Here is an 18,034-nt window from a genome sequence, read left to right as displayed (position 1 = left end):
TTTTAATTTTAGACTTACAAAATAACAAAATTTAACCAATATGAGTTTCGTGTCGACGTATACTATCATCATTTTCTCATTAAAAATGTCGTAGATTCGTCGACGTATGTTTATAAATATATTTAATTAAAATTAAAAATATAAAAATTATATAGTTTAGTTGATTATAATGAATATGTTGCAAGTTGAGGACTTATATGTATCATAGTCATATTTTTTTAATTAAGCATTACAAATTTGGAGACGGGTCAATCATTCTTTCGAGGCTTCTTTAGTTGGTCATCCTACCAAACCAACAACTCAACTTATATCAAATAACAGTGCTTCTTTAGGTGGTTATCCTACCAAACAACAACTCAACTTATAATCAAATAACGGGTAGTTAAGTGTTTATATATATATTAGAATAAATTTAATTTTAATATAACAAATCTATTTATATGAAGTAAATAATTTGATTAAATCAGTGTTCTAAATGGCGGTCGAGGCGGCTGCCTATGAGGCGCCTAGGCGGTAGGCGGTCCAACACTGCTCCGCCTATACATGAGGCGGTCAGATTATTTAATTATTTATTATTTTTATTAATTAATTACTAATATTAATATTAATATATATATATATATATATATATATATATATATATATATATATATATATATATATATATATATATATATATTTAATAAAAAAAACTCTTTATCACCCATTATTTATCAGCCATTATTTATTTAAATTTTGAAATGACTCTTTCCATTCTAATTCATTTATCTTTTTATTTTCTGTTTCTTATATCATTCACCTCACCTCACCTCCTTGATCATTTATATCTTTTTAGATCATCTAATCATCTATCTCTTCTCCAGCGTATCTACATATTAGAGAATATTAATTTGACATTTTAGTAAAATGATAATTATAGAACATCTTTATTATATTTATATTCAACTGCTTAGACACTCGAGGCAGTAGACAGTCACTTACCACTCCGCCACCGCCGTTTAGAACACTGGATTAAATTAAATTTAAATGATTTATCAAAGTTTATTCCAGAGACACAAGATTTGTTAGTTATTCAAGAAATGTCAAAGTCCTAAAAACATATTGAAACCTCTACTAAGAGATTTCTGATGCAGCCACAGTCTTAACCCATTCCACACATCCCTTGTCGGGTTGTTGTCCGCAAAAAGTTTGACATTATCATTTTGATGTAGCAAGTGTAAAGACAACTGAGAATTGGATATGTTAAGAAATAGTTCTTCATCAAACATGCATAGGTTTCAGTCATCTTAGTAGTGATCACCTATTTACTTTGTTGGCCTATCCCAGAACTATATATATATAATATTACCCAAAAAATAAGAGTAACAGCTGCATGCACATTCATTCTGTATATAGACTTGAACGGAAGAATGATCAAGGCATTTATGAAACAATTCTGACTTTTGTTGAAAAAGTAAAGAATAACTTATTTGGGTGAGTTGAAATGAACCATGTATTGATTCAACTAAAGTTTACAAGATTTGTTGCACATAAATGAGAATTATAACTAACAGCATATCTTCAAATAACCATCCTCAGTTCCCACAAGAAATAATCTAGAGAATGGCATTATGCTTGAACTCGATAAAACTGACATATTTCTTGTTCCACGCTCTGCCAAATACAGATACTGAGGTCTGATCTGCTGCTGCCCATCCTGTTGTTTCAAATCATACAGCAATAATCTTAGTCTATTTAATCTATATTCCTGTATTTAATATTAGACTAACATGTAGAAATCATATTCAACATTATACATATCTATTCAATCTATTATCGTACTGAGTTTAAATCTCAATGTTGTGATTTTCAGTACACGTAAACGGGGACGATGATCGCAGTGTTAAGCTTCATTCCGACCTTTACATTATACATGCTTTTTCAAGGCTTTCTAGCTGTTATTTTTCTTATTCCAATAAAAGTGCCTAATAATGTTCTATGTTTGGGTGACCCAAACTTCATCTATCTATCAAAATTGTTTCCCAATCATTTTATCAATAAAAGGGTTAGTTCATTTAATGTGAAACATGTCAACTATCTAAATACACTTGCATTTCTTATTAAAAAAATAAGTGTATTTCTAATTTAAAAAATAAGACCATTCACGTTAATTCATAGTGACGTATGGAGACATTGCAAGGTCGATACTCTCACAGGAAATATATGGTCTCTCGGGAAATAGATGGTTCGTAACCTTTTTATGATCAAACTCGCCTTGCTTGGCTATTTCCAATGAAAGTTTAAAAATCGATAATGTCATACTTTGCCACTAATCTCACAACCTTTTTAAATTCCAAAGAATCATTCATATTAGTTTTTGTGTTAATACACCACAACAAAATGGAATTGCCAAACATAAAAACTGACATTTACTCGAAGACTCAATCACTGATGTTTACCTCAAATGTTCCAAAAACAAATTGGCCATATCAACCTTAACTTATCTTGTAAACAAATGCCATCACGCATTATAAACTTTAAAAGTCCAGCCCGAAGACTTATCAACTCATTCCCACACTAAAATCATTGCTTTAAGAAAAGAGATTTGAGCATGAACAACGGACCTTATTTTCATATAAAGGGTTCTCATCAGAATAACATACATGCATTGCTAGGTTGGACAACATTCAAGTTCCAAACAGCATAAATGAAGCACTAAGAACAAGGAGTGGGAATAGGCAGTCAACGAGGAGATAAATGTACTACATAAAAATGACAATATTCCTTATATTGTATACCGAAAGGGAAAAGGGTAACTAGATGCAAGTGAGATATTGAAAGTGAAACACAAATTAGATGGGACAATTGAACGATTAAAGGGTCGACTGGTAGCATATGGTTTTTCCTAGTCACATGGATCGATTATCAAGAAACCTTTGCATCAGTAGCAAAGTTGAACACTCAAAATTCTATTCTCTAGCAGCCAACAAATGGCAACTACACCAATTGGATGTCAAAAATTCCTTTGGAGATTTGGAAGAAGAAGTATGCATGGAAGTTCCCCAGGGAATCGGCCCACATCCAAACAAGGTATGCAAATTGCACAAATCATTGTACGGCCTCAAACAGTCTCCAAGAGCATGGTTTGAGAAGTTCACAACATCCGTAACCAAACACGGATGCAAAAAATGTCAAGCAGATCATACCCTATTCATAAAGATCTCAACTAAAAACAAAATTGCAATCCTTATTGTTTATGACGATGATAGTATTATTAGAGGTGACGACAAATTGGAAAATGCACATCTGAAAAGACTTCGCACCAAAGAATTTGAAATCAAAGACCTCGGGACCAAGATTCTTTCTAGGAATGAACCCAAGAAAATTTCTTATCACAACGAAAATATACCTCGGACCTACTTTAGGTAATAGGGATGCTCGAGTGCAAGCCAAAAGATACTCCCATGGATCCAATAAACAAACTTGGCTCCAGAGAAGATCAGGCACCTATAAACAAAGGAAGATACCAACATCTAGTTGGTCGACTATTGTATTTATCACACAAAAGACCTAACATCCGATTTTCAGTGGGTGTGGTAAGTCAATTTAGTGTTCAATTTCTCAAATAACTTAAGAGTACTACAGAAAAAGGATTGTTTTTCGAATAATTGAACACACTGACATAAAATTTTACATAGATATCGATAGGCAGGAGACATTAATGACAAATAATGCACCTCGGGATACTACAGATATGTAATGGGGAACGCGCAGCCAAAAACAAGCAGTGGTAGCAAGAAGTAATGCTGAAACAAAATAAAGAGCCCTTGCACTCAAGATATGCGAAGGAATATGGATCAGAGGAATCCTCAAAGAGCTTGTACTCTCCACAGAAAAGGTATTGAAGTTGCCATGTAATTATCAAGCAACTATGAGTATAGCCAAAAATCCGGTACACTGCGACAAACCGAAACACGTGAAAATTAACGCACTTCATTCTCGACAATGTGGTGAACAGAGACACGAAAGTCCTATACATCTCATCTAAGAAGCAAATAGTCGATATACTCACAAAAAAAGGTTTAAACATCTAGTTAGGGTTATACATGTACAACCCAACTTGAGGGGAGTATGGAAATCATATCTCTCCAAAGTCAAACAATCCAGTGAAATGAATGTTATCTGTAGCAAATCAATTATTCAATAAATAAATAACTGATTTGATGATTGATGGAAGATTTGTTGATTGACTTTCAAACAAATTAAAACCGATTTTATTTTATTTGATTAATTGGATTTATTATTTCTTTTCCTGTAAATCTCTTTTATTGTATTTAATACTAGACTACCATGTACAAATCATTTTCAATACAATTATCACAGGCTATTCCAATGGTTTGTTCTCAATTCCTCTATCAATAATATCTTCAATAATAAACAAACAAATACTTACTTCATCTGCAGGTCGGGATAATGAGGAAAGTCCAATCTTGTTTTTTGCTATTGAAATCACATCTTGTCCCCACATGGAGAACCCAGTTATACCATCATTGTGACCTTTGAAAACAACACTTGCCTCTGGTTTCATCCAGCTCCTAACCACATAACAATAATAATAATAATATGTCAAAAATAATATTACCTGCATATAAATTATTCAAACTCAGTAGTCTCTTACCTTCTCAAATCCCACACTCTTAAAGTTTTGTCAAGAGAACTTGACACAAGCAAATGTTCCTCAGGTGAAGCTAACTGCACCACTCCCAAAATATTTAATTTCTCTCAAATTAAAATAATTCCAACAATAATATTAAGAAAAAGAATCTGGATTACCTTTGTCAAGTACCCTTCATGAGCCCGCCATGAAGCAATGATATTTCCACTCCTTGTGTCAAGCAATTTGCAGTTTCCAGAGCTTAGTCCAGCTGCAATCCAAGATGGGGGTTGACCGCCTTCTTTGCCTTGCATTTTGTCAGATCCACACGAGCTTAAACAGGAGATAAGAGAAGGGAAACTCGATTCACCAGATTCACTCCTCCAAAGATGAAGCTTTTGACCTTGAGGAACGTCAATAAATCTAATCGAACCATTTCCAGTACCCACTACAAGCCTTTCCATCGACTTTAAGTAATGCATACAAGTATATAGACGCTCATCAAATGCAAATACAGAAGAGAATATGCCATTTGTTGTTACTGAACTGGACGAGGAAGAGTTCAATACATTAGCTTGCTCGCTACTAACATTTGTTGATGCTGAATTTTGAACACCATCACCAGAAGAATGCAAAGACAATGCAGATGATGACTCTGCAAGTATTAATATCACTTTTCCTGTCTGGCTGTTCCAAATATGAATTGTTCCATCACAAGAAGCTATTCTTTCCCAATATGGCAACACACACATATCATTCACAACCTGAAATCATGGACAGATATATCATACATAACAAAAACACCACTCAAATCCATTTATATACACTACAAGTCAAGAAAACATGAAGGAATTAGGAAAAATCTCCTCAAAAGATTTCCATTAAACAAAAAAAAAAGTGCACAAAGTTTTTTGTGTAATGTGCACACCAAGAAATACTAAAAAGTAAAAAGAGAAAGCATAAAATATATGATTGATGTTCGTGCTGTGTAGTGAATTCTTATTCATTCTTGATGATCACAAGTGTGGATGTTCTTCTGTATGTTTTTGAGTTCGTATCATGATAACTTAAGAAAATTTTTGTCATAACTTGTACTGAACTGTTTTCGACAGGTTTTCACTTTGCTTGCAAAAATCATGGATCAATGAAACGGTTTTATCCTTTAAAAATAAATATAATGAAATCAAATAACAAATACTACAAGCAGATTAATTGTTATACCTCTTCATGACCATAATAACCAATTGTACAGCCCATCCTGGACAAGTCCCACTTCAGAACTGTTCCTCTAAATCCTTGGCCAACCCCTCCAGTGAAAACTGTACACTCATCTGCACAAACAGCTACTGACCTTACTACTCCATGATGTGCACGGATACTATGTATGATAGAAGCTCTAATCTTCCATGGTAATTCGTCTTTTGGTCCCCCTAGACGTCCAACAAAATCAGGAGCATCCCAGTTGGTTGCTAGACTGGGAAACCAATGCCAGGGCTCTTCCTTTCCAGAGGTTGAGAACGATGCATGCTGCTCAACAAGATCCTGAAAAGGTTCATTTGTCCTTTTACTGGGCGGCATCAAATTCTTGGTTCCCTTTTGGCCTTGAGATTGTGGAACCGACCACCCAACACCGTTTAACAACATCTTAGCTGGGGCATAATCAGATGGTGTTTTCTTCATAGAAACAGACCTTTTTGTGTTTAGATTTTCAGGGCTACTTCGAAGTGACTCTCTCGTGTATTCCCACTGGATCATGTTAAGCAAAAACAACAATATTAATCTTCTCTATTAAGTATCTATTACAGGATAAATATTAACATGTCTCTCACATGTAACCACCAGACACATGAAGAGAGAACTAACAAAATGGTATATCAATAGAATAATTATAGAGAGTTGCTATATATGAACCAACTTATCTAAGAGCTTCAGCTACTAGTACATGACCCAAGATTGATATTAAATTAACAAGCTTGAATACGTAGATTTAAAAACACTGCATTTAACATGGGAGTCTACTCTTGCATTTACACAAATCATACCTTCCAGTTATAATTGCGCAAAAGGAACTGCTCCAGAAGCAACCATGTCGTACAGCATTGCCGTAGTTTCTCTATTCCAAGAAGAGATGCAAAAGAGGGGTAAAGAAGCAACCTGCAGAGCATCTAATCAAATAAGTATGTAGCAAGGCTAAGAGACTAATTACCATAAACTGGCACAACCTCAAGCTATCTTTTCAAGGAGATATGAATAAGAGTAGCACCCACACAAGGTCAATGCGGCTTGTGATTTTCTCCACATCCACTTTCTGCATGGAGCCCCTTATGCTTCTTCCTGAAGAATCAGAAGCGCTAGTGATTTCCTGAGAGAAAGCAAGTTCGTCAAACAACCCTTTGAGCCTGGGAAGGACATGTAGTGCAGTTAAATCTGGGCCAACCCGTTCACAGATAGCAACGAGACTTGTTGCAGCTACCTGGCAAGAGAAAGATAAAATAAGATGATTGGTCTATGGAGAATGGTAGTGGAAATTATTGCAATGAACCATTTGGTAGAAACAAAAAAAATATTTACCAATAACCTTTTTTTCAGAAGGAACATACATACCATTCCAATTAAAAGACTAAAATTACCCTCAAGCTTTGTCACATTCAATTAATTATGCTGCCAAATAACCCGTTGCTTTAACCAAGAAGTAAAGAGCCTAAGTCTCCACAAATGAAGAAAATAATGGGGCGAGGAAAAGGAGCAAGAGAAAAATCCGACGAGGATCCCATTTTAAAAGATGGAGGCAAACTAGGTAGTGATTGTTGGGCTGAACTAATTATTAAAAGAAAAGAGGGAGAGAAAGAAGGAAGAAATCAAGCAGCGCCTTCTGCTATAATAGTTTAGTATTTGTTTGGTTTTCTATAAAGAATGATGAAAGAAAAGAAATTGTAGAAGCTACATTTCACCACCATTTGAATTGTTGAAAAAAAAAATGAGCACTCAAGAGCACTTACCACCCAGAAAAAGAGTTAAAAAATGAAGTATCAAGACACGTATCTGGTCACCCATGTTGAGCTTGAGGTTTCTAGTCCAAACGATTCTTTTACCGACACTACTATTCATGAGGATTATGTGGGTGAACATTTGGAGCTTCCCTTGAATATTCTAAAGGAGTATCAAGAGACATGTTCAGTCGCTTCTATGGAGCTTGAGGATTCTAAGCTAGACGATTTTGATACAGACACTTCTATTCATGACAATTATTTGGTTATTCAATTGGAAGACAAGATTTGATCACTTGTTGATGACAAGGAAAAATGACTATCAAGTTGACCAAGACATAACTCACTTTCAATTGTCAGTTAACGTTTGTGAGGGCCTTGAAGAGAAAATCTTAGCCTACGATCCAGTGTATCAATCATGTTTTACATCAATTCCAAGCTCAATAAATTTTGTGGTTCGAGGAACCATACGATTATGGATATCTTATTAAATTTTCTTTAGAGAATTTAACACAAAGGAGACGCACCAAAAATATCTTATGGTTTGAAGAACCTCCGGATGATGCGGGCGGTACTTTGTGGCGGGCACTTGTTACATGCTCTAGACTGTGCATATGGTTTGAGGAACCTCCCGATGTTTGACCGGTTCTTGCGTGGACGCGAGAAGTTGAGGGGGAAGCATTGTCGCAGGTTATTTATATTCCCTAAGGCCATGGACTTATTTGTGTAAAAATTTAGGCCCACTAAGAGTAATATATAGTGTATAGAAATTAGGGATAGGTGATTATGATGAATTGTAGCCGGAAGGCGACTCTATATTCTCACCTATTTCTATCTAAGTCTCATATCCTTCTTTATGGTCTCATCTCCTTCTTGGATTATTGTTGCTACTGGTTTTAATCCTCACAAAAAATCACTACTAACTATGGTATTATTTCCCTAATTGCAGGAGGGAATTTTTTTGAAAAAGGTCAAATTTTCATTAAAAAGAAAACGCAATGTGCGTTTAATGAATTACAGATGGAAGGGAGAAGAGAAACAAAAACAAAAAGAGTTGAAGAAGGCATCTGGAAGCGCTTTGAGTTTAAGCGGGGGGTCATGGCTGTGGGGTGTCATGCTAGTTCTTCTTTAATTCTCCCAAAAAAAAAGGCTAAATGCCAATAAGATCAAAAAAAATTCAACCCGTACAAAATCCCTTTTTCGAAGAGAAGCAAACGCGTTGAGCATACAGCCTTTGATTCTTTCAACTCCAAAACTTTTCTCTTGGAATGTTCTTCTATTCATTTCTTTCCAAATTGTCCACCACATTATGAATGGTATAGGCTTCCAATCATCACTGATGTTATTGTTTGCTCCCCACCTTACCCATTTTTTCTAGAGGGAAGTCTACTTGAGAAAGGAAAAAATAGAGAAAAGAAAGTGGTGTGATGGATCAGACGGGTGACAAAACTCTTTATTAGAGGGATATGAAAGTAAAAATAAAGCTAATTTATGGAAGAAAAAAAATTGAATTTATTCGACCAAAAAGGCAGGCAAGTTTAAACATTTAGACCTGAAGATCTGCATCCAAACATGACAGAACAAATGTATATTCATGGTTAGTCTATAATTGGAAGATTCATGGTTAGTCTATAATTGGAAGATAAAGACAATTTATACCAATGTACCCCTCGTCACAAATGCTAAACAGTACCAGATCAAAGCTCCCAAATAATACAAGCATGAATTCAAATATGTATCCCATGATGTTTAAGAAAGATTAACTCTTAAGTTATTGTTATGTAAATATATTCACTCATAAAGGTATCAATATTGTTATGGTGTACCCAAATATAACATTCATCATACTGACTAAACTATTTTAGCCAGTTTCCATGTTACAAGACTAACAGGCAATAAGAAGGTGGAGACTTACATCTTTCATCTATGTATTTTCGTCCCCTCTTTGAGCTGCTAGTGATTTTTTTACCAAAGTGCAAAATCTCTATATGCATAAAACTTAGCTTCCCGTGTCAGTGTTTGATGCATTTTACCTTAAGAACACTACAAATAACTATCATACTACTTTATGCATCCGTTTAGCCAGAAAAGATCTCTATAGAAGAGATGCAATAGGTTACACTACAAACATAATTATTGAATTGAGCTCACAGATGGTTTCAAATCCTAGAACAATATCAGAAACTTGTAACAGCATATATATGTTATTTACTTGCACAAGAAGAAATAGCACAACCTGAAGGACTTGTATACCAAAATTTGTTTGCATGAGTGCCATAAGATGCAGAAAAGTACCATGCTGCAGGAAACCAGAAAGTCAAAATTAACTTATGAAGGATTTAGGTAAAAAAATGAGCGCAATAATCTGCCTAATGTCATACCTCTATAAACTCCTGAACAATCACCTCCTTGGACAAGAATGTAAGAAGACCATCCAGTGTCATTACACAATCAACAAAGGCTGAAGAGCTCCAGCTTTGCAGGGGTTCAGGCTTGTTCAAACATGAAACATCGATACAAGAGTGAATAACATTCCTTAGCAAAGGTAAAATCTGTGTGACTATAAAAGTCTCTCCCAAAAGCCCACCTGAACATTATTTTATAAATAGTTACAGAACTGAGGCAGCATCTCGGTGGAATAATATCAGTCTCAAACAAAAATGTATTCAAAGTACCAATTCTAAGAAGGACATCAATTCCATCACTTGAAATCCCTCTTCCAAAACACTGAATCAGAGGCAAAATTGTCTGAAAGGAAAAGTTAAAATGCATAAATCATACAATTAAAAATTCTAACATGGGAAAATTTTCCTACTTTTTTTATACTAAAAGATGTAAATTTCAAGTAAACACAAACAAATTCACAATAGTGGAGGTTGCACCACCTGCTGAACGGTAACCGGTATTCCAAGTTCTTCACTGGAGCAAATCAGCAGCACAGAAGCAGCAGCCGCTGAACTCTTATCAGGAGAAACCCACAAGTTTGATATTACTAGAGGATGTATACACTCCAGGTATGCCTGTTTACCAATGCAATTCCATATCTCGCGCATAAATGAATCTTGGAGTAAAGAAAACTTCAAATGTGAGTAACCTGTAGCCTGAAAGATATCAAAAAGTAAGAGAAAGGTCCACTAAGCAATATTTATCTACAGGGTTCAGAACTAACCTGTAGAATCTTCTGAATTGCGGGCACAACTATTGTCTTCACTGCATCTTCTTTAAGACATTTTAGAAACTCTTTCAGTAATACATAGGCATACTCAGCTTCAGCATCTGACAAAGGAACCACTGTAAATGATAGACAATAGGAAGCACACTTTTCAGCAGCAAATGTTCCCATTGCTTTCAGTGCTCCTTGTTTTGCAAAAGAAGCAGCATAACAAAGACAAGATCCATCTTTTGCCAGAAGTTGGAGGGGAGCAAGAAACAAGAAGCATGACTTGACAACCTTGGTGAAGTATGGGGATTCCAAAAGACATTTGGCAGAAGGCCTCCTAATTGTTTCAAAAGACAGAACTAATTAGTTTTAAATATCAGGAAACATATCATCCCTAAGATTTCTTAAGTATAGAAGATGGATAAGTGCATGCCTATTGAAAACAGAAGATAATAAAAGGTGGTAATTACTGAAAGTGCATAGAATAATTTCTTACATAGTAGTGGTCATCTATGTATAAGACACCATAAGGAAATATTATCATCGGTAAAGCCAATCGCATCTCGTTACCCTCAACAACTATATTACTATATATTGTTTTAATTTCATAATTCTATGCATAAGTTGTATATAATATTCCAACACTCCTCTTGAACCATAATAACTCTTTCCTAGACTTAGATTTACAACAAAATTTAAGTGAAAACATAACAGTGGCTTCACTTTTCTCATGATTGCTTCCCCTCTAACTACTTCATCTGCAACTCACTTCACCTCTTTCTTTCTATGGGTGGAGATGCAATTTAGACCTCTATACAAAATAGATTAAGAATTCATTATTATGTACAAATAAGAACTGGTAGAAGTACCTATTGACAAAAGCAACAATTCAAGAAAAAAAATAGGAAGATGGAACAATAAAACACAAACTATGATAGAAAGCCCTCCATGTGTGGTTATTACCCCATAAGATCATGTAGGAATCAAAAGAGATGTACTACTATTGTTAATGTTGAGAATAATATCTTGCATAATAGAGATCATCTATTTATAGTAGGATAACATAAGTTAATAATATCCTAATTAAACCCCAATCACAAAGGACTAATATCCTAATTCTAGCCATCCATATATCATATCTAATATCCTAACAAAACACTGCCAGATCTTATGATGCTCATAAAAAGAAGCAAATATATCTGCAGTACCTTCTCCAGTCCTTCTGAATGCATGCCTCAACAAGCACTTGAGCATGAGGAGGAAGTTCTCCAATAGAGCTAGGTAAGACACCAGTCTGATGATAGACAGATAAAGAAATTGAATTAAACAGTGGCCTTTTTAAATAAAGCTCTGCTAGAATACAGCCAATAGAGAATATGTCTCTTCCAGCCCCTTTTGAGGACACATTACAATTTAATAGTTTCTCACTCCAAAGCAATAGATCTTGGTATCCCACTGTACCACAATCTTCCACGTCAATGTTCTCTAGGATAGAGTTTATGTCTGGCACGGACGATTTAACAAAGACAGTAGCTTTATACATAGCTTCCTTTTGAGCTTCTACTACACAATGGTCATCGCTTACAGAGTTCCCTATCTCATCGTAATATAGGGGACTTAAGTGCAAAGCATGTTCACAAAATGCTGCCGTTTCTTCCAGTTCTAGTAAATGAGAAGTTTCTAGAAGGACATTCTGGCAATCAACTCCATTAAGTTGGGATTGTCGCATAGATGAATTAGAGTTAACATTAGTTTCCATGAAAGAAGCCCTACGAGGAGGGTGAGGTTGAGAAAAGAGCTGGCGGCGGCCCATTGACCTAGGTACAGTGGTGTCTGAAAAAGGAAGCATCACATTCTTAGCTGCAATAGCTGCCTCACCTGACATCTTGTATCCAAAAGTGATGTCAATCCAGTGATTAATCTCACGTGAAACATGATTGCTTTCTAAAGCTTCTCTGTGGAGTCTAATGAACTCATGAGGAGAATCAGCCCATGAAGGTACTACCAAGTCATTCATTCCAGAATGTAAGGAAATGAATATTTGAGGATCAGAGTAGAATTCAGGGATACATTCATCAGGGGTCCACTGATAAAGCCTTTGCATGGAAGAAGGATATTCGTTTGGTTCATAGACCGACCGAACAGCCATACGCAAAATTCTCAGTGGTAGTCTCCTTGCTTTATAACTGCAGACAGCCAGTTCAGATAGGCATTCATCTGACACATGATGTGGGATCTCAGAACTTGAATATGTGAAGTCCAGCTGCTCGTCACCTTTTGCCAACCGCCATTTGCTCCTCCTTAGATCTCGCCATCCTGCGTCATTTTTCTCATCCGGTTTTGTACTGAAATCTATAACCCAAGGCATTACTGGATGAAACGAGTGATCCCCCCACCTTCTTCCAGCCAATCTATTTAGCACAAGAAGATAATCAAAATTGCTCAAGTCTCCCCTCCACCAGCTTTGGAAGGCAGAATGCCAATCCAAAGTCTGTGAAAACCTTATGTCCGTGAAAACTCCTTGAGAAACACAATCCTCCATGCAACAGCCAGTAACATTGGATACTTCACTACAGCTTGAACTCTGGCATGAGTCCAACTGAGAGCCATCCATGACGTGGATCCAAGACCAGCAGAAATCAGTTAAGAATACATTGGATGGACATAAATTACTATGGGAAACTCCAAGGCCATGAATGTGTGCCAAAGCAGATAGAAGCTGATAAATTAAGAACTGTATATGCCATTCAGACTTGAACACTCCAGGGGAAAAGTGAAGAATGTTTTCCAGAGTAAATGGTGTCATGGGAAGAAGAATACCCGTGTATTCGGATGCTTTTACCATCCCCAATATAGGGGCTAAGTTAGGGTGCCTCAGACAACCAGGGAAATCATTCTCCCTGAATGAAGGTATACCAAGTAAATGCAGAAAATTTACACTCTCTCTTGGGGAAGCTTTTCCTTCAATCAAAGTTGTAAGTGAATTTAAGATGTTGTCTTCGGGAAATCCAGATACCAAGTTCAAAACGATATCTTCAAAAGTAGAGTCCGATGAGATCCCAACCTGAGCAATTGGAGCCAAAGAAGTAATTGTTCTATAGCAAGAAAACTTGCAAGAAAATCTACATTTTGGATCTCCGCAACCCAGATCAGCTAAAGTTACTTCATTGTGTGCAGAGGAAATCACACCGGCAACTTTAGTTTCACGACCTTCTTCGTACAATTCCTCGCTGCTCAATTAAAAAGGTAAATTTAGTAAGAGCATAATAAGACGATGGTCTTGTTTATAGAAAATACTTTTTGTACATACATGTACTTCCTCAAGCAATAGTCAGTGGAATTCAGTACACAGGTTAACAAAAACTGAGGTGAAGCTTCCCCATCGGCATACACCATCTATGATCATAGATAAAAGAGAAGTTAAGCGAACTTGAAAGAACAATCGGGCATCTTTATACATTAATTAATAAATGCATGAAGCAAGAGAATGATACCTGAACGACGGCAGTAGAGCTGAAAGGATGAACAGAAGAGGAGATGCCATACGAGAAGATTAACTTTTGGGAGAAGTCGAAGTGAATTCGCCGTTCAAGGCACCCTGAACACATTTGTTGGTGCATTATAGATTAATTTAGGTTGTCGGCAGTTCATTCATCGGAATGAATGGTTTCGCGGCAACGATGAGAAATTGGCAAATTGTTAGATGGCAGCTCCGAGCAAGGAAGGAAGGTCGTAGTAGCTTTCCCTTCGGTGTGTTAGTTGTTTCCTTGCAAAAAGAAATAATTTTTTTTTGTTTGTGTTTGATGTAGGAAAATTTGATGAAATATCCTCCATAACCGCCTTAATTCCAAAGAACGTTTGCGCCTAATAATGTTTGTAAAATGAGCCCTTTTACCCTGCGAAAAGTCTGTAATACCACCCGCACGCCTGATTTATCGCTCAATTACGAGAAATGTCATTCACGCATTTCATCTAAAAAGCGTGAGTTGATTAACGCGTTTTAGATGAAACGCGTGAATGACATTTCTCGTAAATGGAAAGTCGAGAAATGTCATTCACGCGTTTCATCTAAAACGCGTTAATCAACTCACGCATTTTAGATGAAATGCGTGAATGGCATTTCTCGTCTTTCATCGTATATATAAATTTTTTGCCCTAATTTAAACAAAACGCATTCACAAATATATCGACTCTCTCAATTTCCCCACTCCGACTCGACTCTCAAACCCTACTCCCCTGAAAACTACGACCACGAGCAGCAGCTGACGACGACGACGACGACCTCTCCGTTTGAATTCGTGGCTCACTATTCTTCGTTCTCAAAATGGGTATGTTTATTTTATGTTTTTTAGTGATTATGAACATTAGGTTGGTTATATTATAGTATAGCTAGGTTGTATTCGATAACTTCTGAATGAATGTGAATCAATATTATGTTATACTAGATGTTACGCGTATTTTAATATAGCTCATTCACGCGTATTTCACTCACGCGTATTGTTTCCCACTCACGCGAAATACTCACTGATGAGGAGTTTGCTGGTATGTTTCATGGAGATACAATGTGCCAAGAATTGTTCACAAAGTTTGCTTCAACGAACCTATTGAATAGGGGCTCCTATCCCATTAGATTCATTGAAGCAAACTTATGGAAAAGTTGTTGTATTGGATTTCCTGAAACTCTACCAACAAACTCCTCCTCAATTATGGTTCACGTCATCTTCAAAACGCAACAACCGAAGTAATTCTTGTAATGTTGTTGAACTTTTTTCAAGTGCAGATCAAGTATTTCTTTACTTTGATGGAGAGTGGAAAACTACGGATAATGTTACTCATTTTTCTACAAAGTCAAATAGTGGTATGATTGTTCCCCAAAATTCTACTTATGCCCAATTAGTTGATCTAATCTATTATGTTACTGATGTTGACAAATCTAGATATGATTTATTATTTCAAGCCAAGTATAATACTCTTGGCATGAATGTCAAATTTTCTTATATAACTGATATAAAAAAAGATGTGGATGTGGAGTTCTTTTTACATGAAGCAGTTTCAGTCCACAACTGCACTCCATTGTGTGTATCCTTAGTAGAGAAGTAACTACCTAGAAATCCAACAAACCCAACTCAAGAAAGTGTAGTGGTTCCAGAAATTGATGATCCTGACGTATACCCGAAGCAGCGGGAGGTTTTCTTTGAAACTGAAAATGACATTGAAGATGAACCATGTTTGCGTCTGAATAAGGGGGATGATGATTGGGTTCCTATTACCCAACCTATTAGTGCTGATTGGGTTTCTAGTACCAATCCAAGCAGTGTTTGGGTTCCTAGTACACAACCAAACAATGTTGTTTCTCGTACCCAACCAAGCTACAGTGATTAGGTTGCTAGTAACATACCAAGTAGTGAAAATCCAATGCATGAGACATTAACTTGCGAAATCGGATTGGAAGTCAGTTTGTTGTTTGAGAATAAAAAGAACTTCAACTGAGGTTACATAAATATGTGATGGCTAATTATTTTGAATTCAAAGTGGAGAAGTCAAAAAAAGAACTTTGGTATGTGAAATGTTTGGATAAGAATTGCAAGTGGATATTGCGTGCTATGAAAGGAAAATCCTCGGAGATGTTTGAGATTCGTAAATTTGTAAAAGATCATAAATGTTCAATTGTGACGAGACAAGAGAATCAAAGGCAAGCACCAGCATGAGTTTTTGGGGAATGCATGAAGAGAAAGTACATGGACCATCACCATGACCACATGCCCAAGAAAATAATGGAAGACATATAGAGAACTTATGAAATAAAGATGTCTTATAATAAGGCTTGGAGATCTAGAGAAAAGGCCCTAATGGCGGTGCGAGGAACTGTAGAAGATTTCTATGGTAAATTTCCATCATACCTATATGTGCCGGAGAAGAATAATTTCGGTACCATAACAGACATCTAGACGGATGAGCACAGCCATTTCAGGTATATGTCCATGTCCCTAGGTCTCTCAATTAGGGGTTTCAATAATTGTTGCCATCTGGTATTGTGCGTCGATGTCAGTTTTCTTAAGCACAATGTTGGAGGTCAACTATTGGTGGCGATAACATTAGATGCGAATGAACAACTCTATCTTGTTGCATTCGGCGTTGTTGATTTAGAGAATAACAACTCCTAGACTTATTTCATACAAAAACTTAGAGATGCAATTGGATTAGTTGATGATATTGTCTTTGTATCCGATAGACACTCAAGCATCGCTAATGCCTTGTGCTCAGTTTTTCCAGAAACATATCACGGTGCATGTACTTACCACATCAAGATGAATATAATGGCCAAATTTAAAACCGATCACTGCCACTCAGAGTTTGATTTGGTTTCTCGTGCATACACAATCTTGCAGTTTAATCGGCATTTTGACAATATCAATGCTAAGAACCCTCGTATTGCCATGTATTTGGCAGATATTAGGTTGACGAGATGGAGTCGTGCATTATTCTCTGGTAAACGATACAATCAAATGACAAGCAATTACGCCAAGAGCATTAATAGTCAAAGTAGGGAAGCTAAAAAGTATCCCATAACAACCTTAACTGATTATTTAAGATTCACAATACAAGAATGGTTTAATAATAGAAGAGAAAAAGCGTCCAATCACAAGAACGTTTATCTCATTATTATGAAAAGTTCTTACGTGATCAAGCTGAGAAGGCCAGATTATATAACGTCCATCCACTTAACCGATTCGAGTTTTATGTGCATGATGGTGAAACTGATTTTAAAGTTGACTTGAAAGGATTGAGTTGTAATTGTAGGGTATTTGATGTATCTAGTCTTCCTTGCACTCATTTCCTGGCTGTTGCCCGTACCTATAAATTGGATGTCTATGAGTTCTGCTCAAGGTAACGATTTGCTCTTGAATCTATCTAACTAACTAACAAATTGCTCACATGTTCAATTGTTATCTTTTTTTGGTATTACTCAACTGAATTGTGGATCAATTTATATGCGGAGACATGCTATCCAGTTTGTCATTAAGACTCTTGTGATATTCTAGAAAATATCAAGCAACGAGTGTGCCTTAAACCACCTGTTAAGGTTAAGAAAAGGCGGCCACAAACAAAGAGTAGGTCATCCCAATGTGAGACTCGTAAGGTACCGAGAAGATGTAGCTCATGTGGTGGTCAAGGTCATAACAGGCCACATGCAAATCAGTGATGTCTGCACCCTCTACTTTAAGAGCTGAAAGAGCATTATCTCAGCCGCCA

General features: G+C 36.3%; 1 protein-coding gene across 1 annotated transcript; it reads right to left on the bottom strand.

Annotated features, from left to right (window-relative positions):
- Nucleotides 1–1,344: 1,344 nt before the first annotated feature.
- LOC124926837 (protein GFS12) lies at nt 1,345–14,539 on the bottom strand. Its single transcript, XM_047467148.1, has 15 exons — nt 14,275–14,539; nt 14,091–14,176; nt 11,989–14,010; nt 10,790–11,117; nt 10,506–10,721; nt 10,296–10,368; nt 10,002–10,207; nt 9,857–9,919; nt 6,901–7,106; nt 6,676–6,787; nt 5,855–6,379; nt 4,813–5,397; nt 4,658–4,731; nt 4,433–4,574; nt 1,345–1,696 (listed from the first exon to the last, which is right to left on the bottom strand). Exons 1-15 carry the CDS (start codon nt 14,398–14,400, stop codon nt 1,547–1,549), a joined length of 4,914 nt encoding a protein of 1,637 aa, XP_047323104.1. The 5' UTR covers nt 14,401–14,539; the 3' UTR covers nt 1,345–1,546.
- Between the last annotated feature and the right edge of the window lie 3,495 nt (nt 14,540–18,034).

Source organism: Impatiens glandulifera, chromosome 2 (assembly GCF_907164915.1).
Source record: "Impatiens glandulifera chromosome 2, dImpGla2.1, whole genome shotgun sequence".
NCBI classification, from domain to species: Eukaryota; Viridiplantae; Streptophyta; class Magnoliopsida; order Ericales; family Balsaminaceae; genus Impatiens; species Impatiens glandulifera.
The sequence above is the reverse complement of the archived record's forward strand: the minus strand, read 5'-3'. Positions and strand labels throughout refer to the sequence as shown.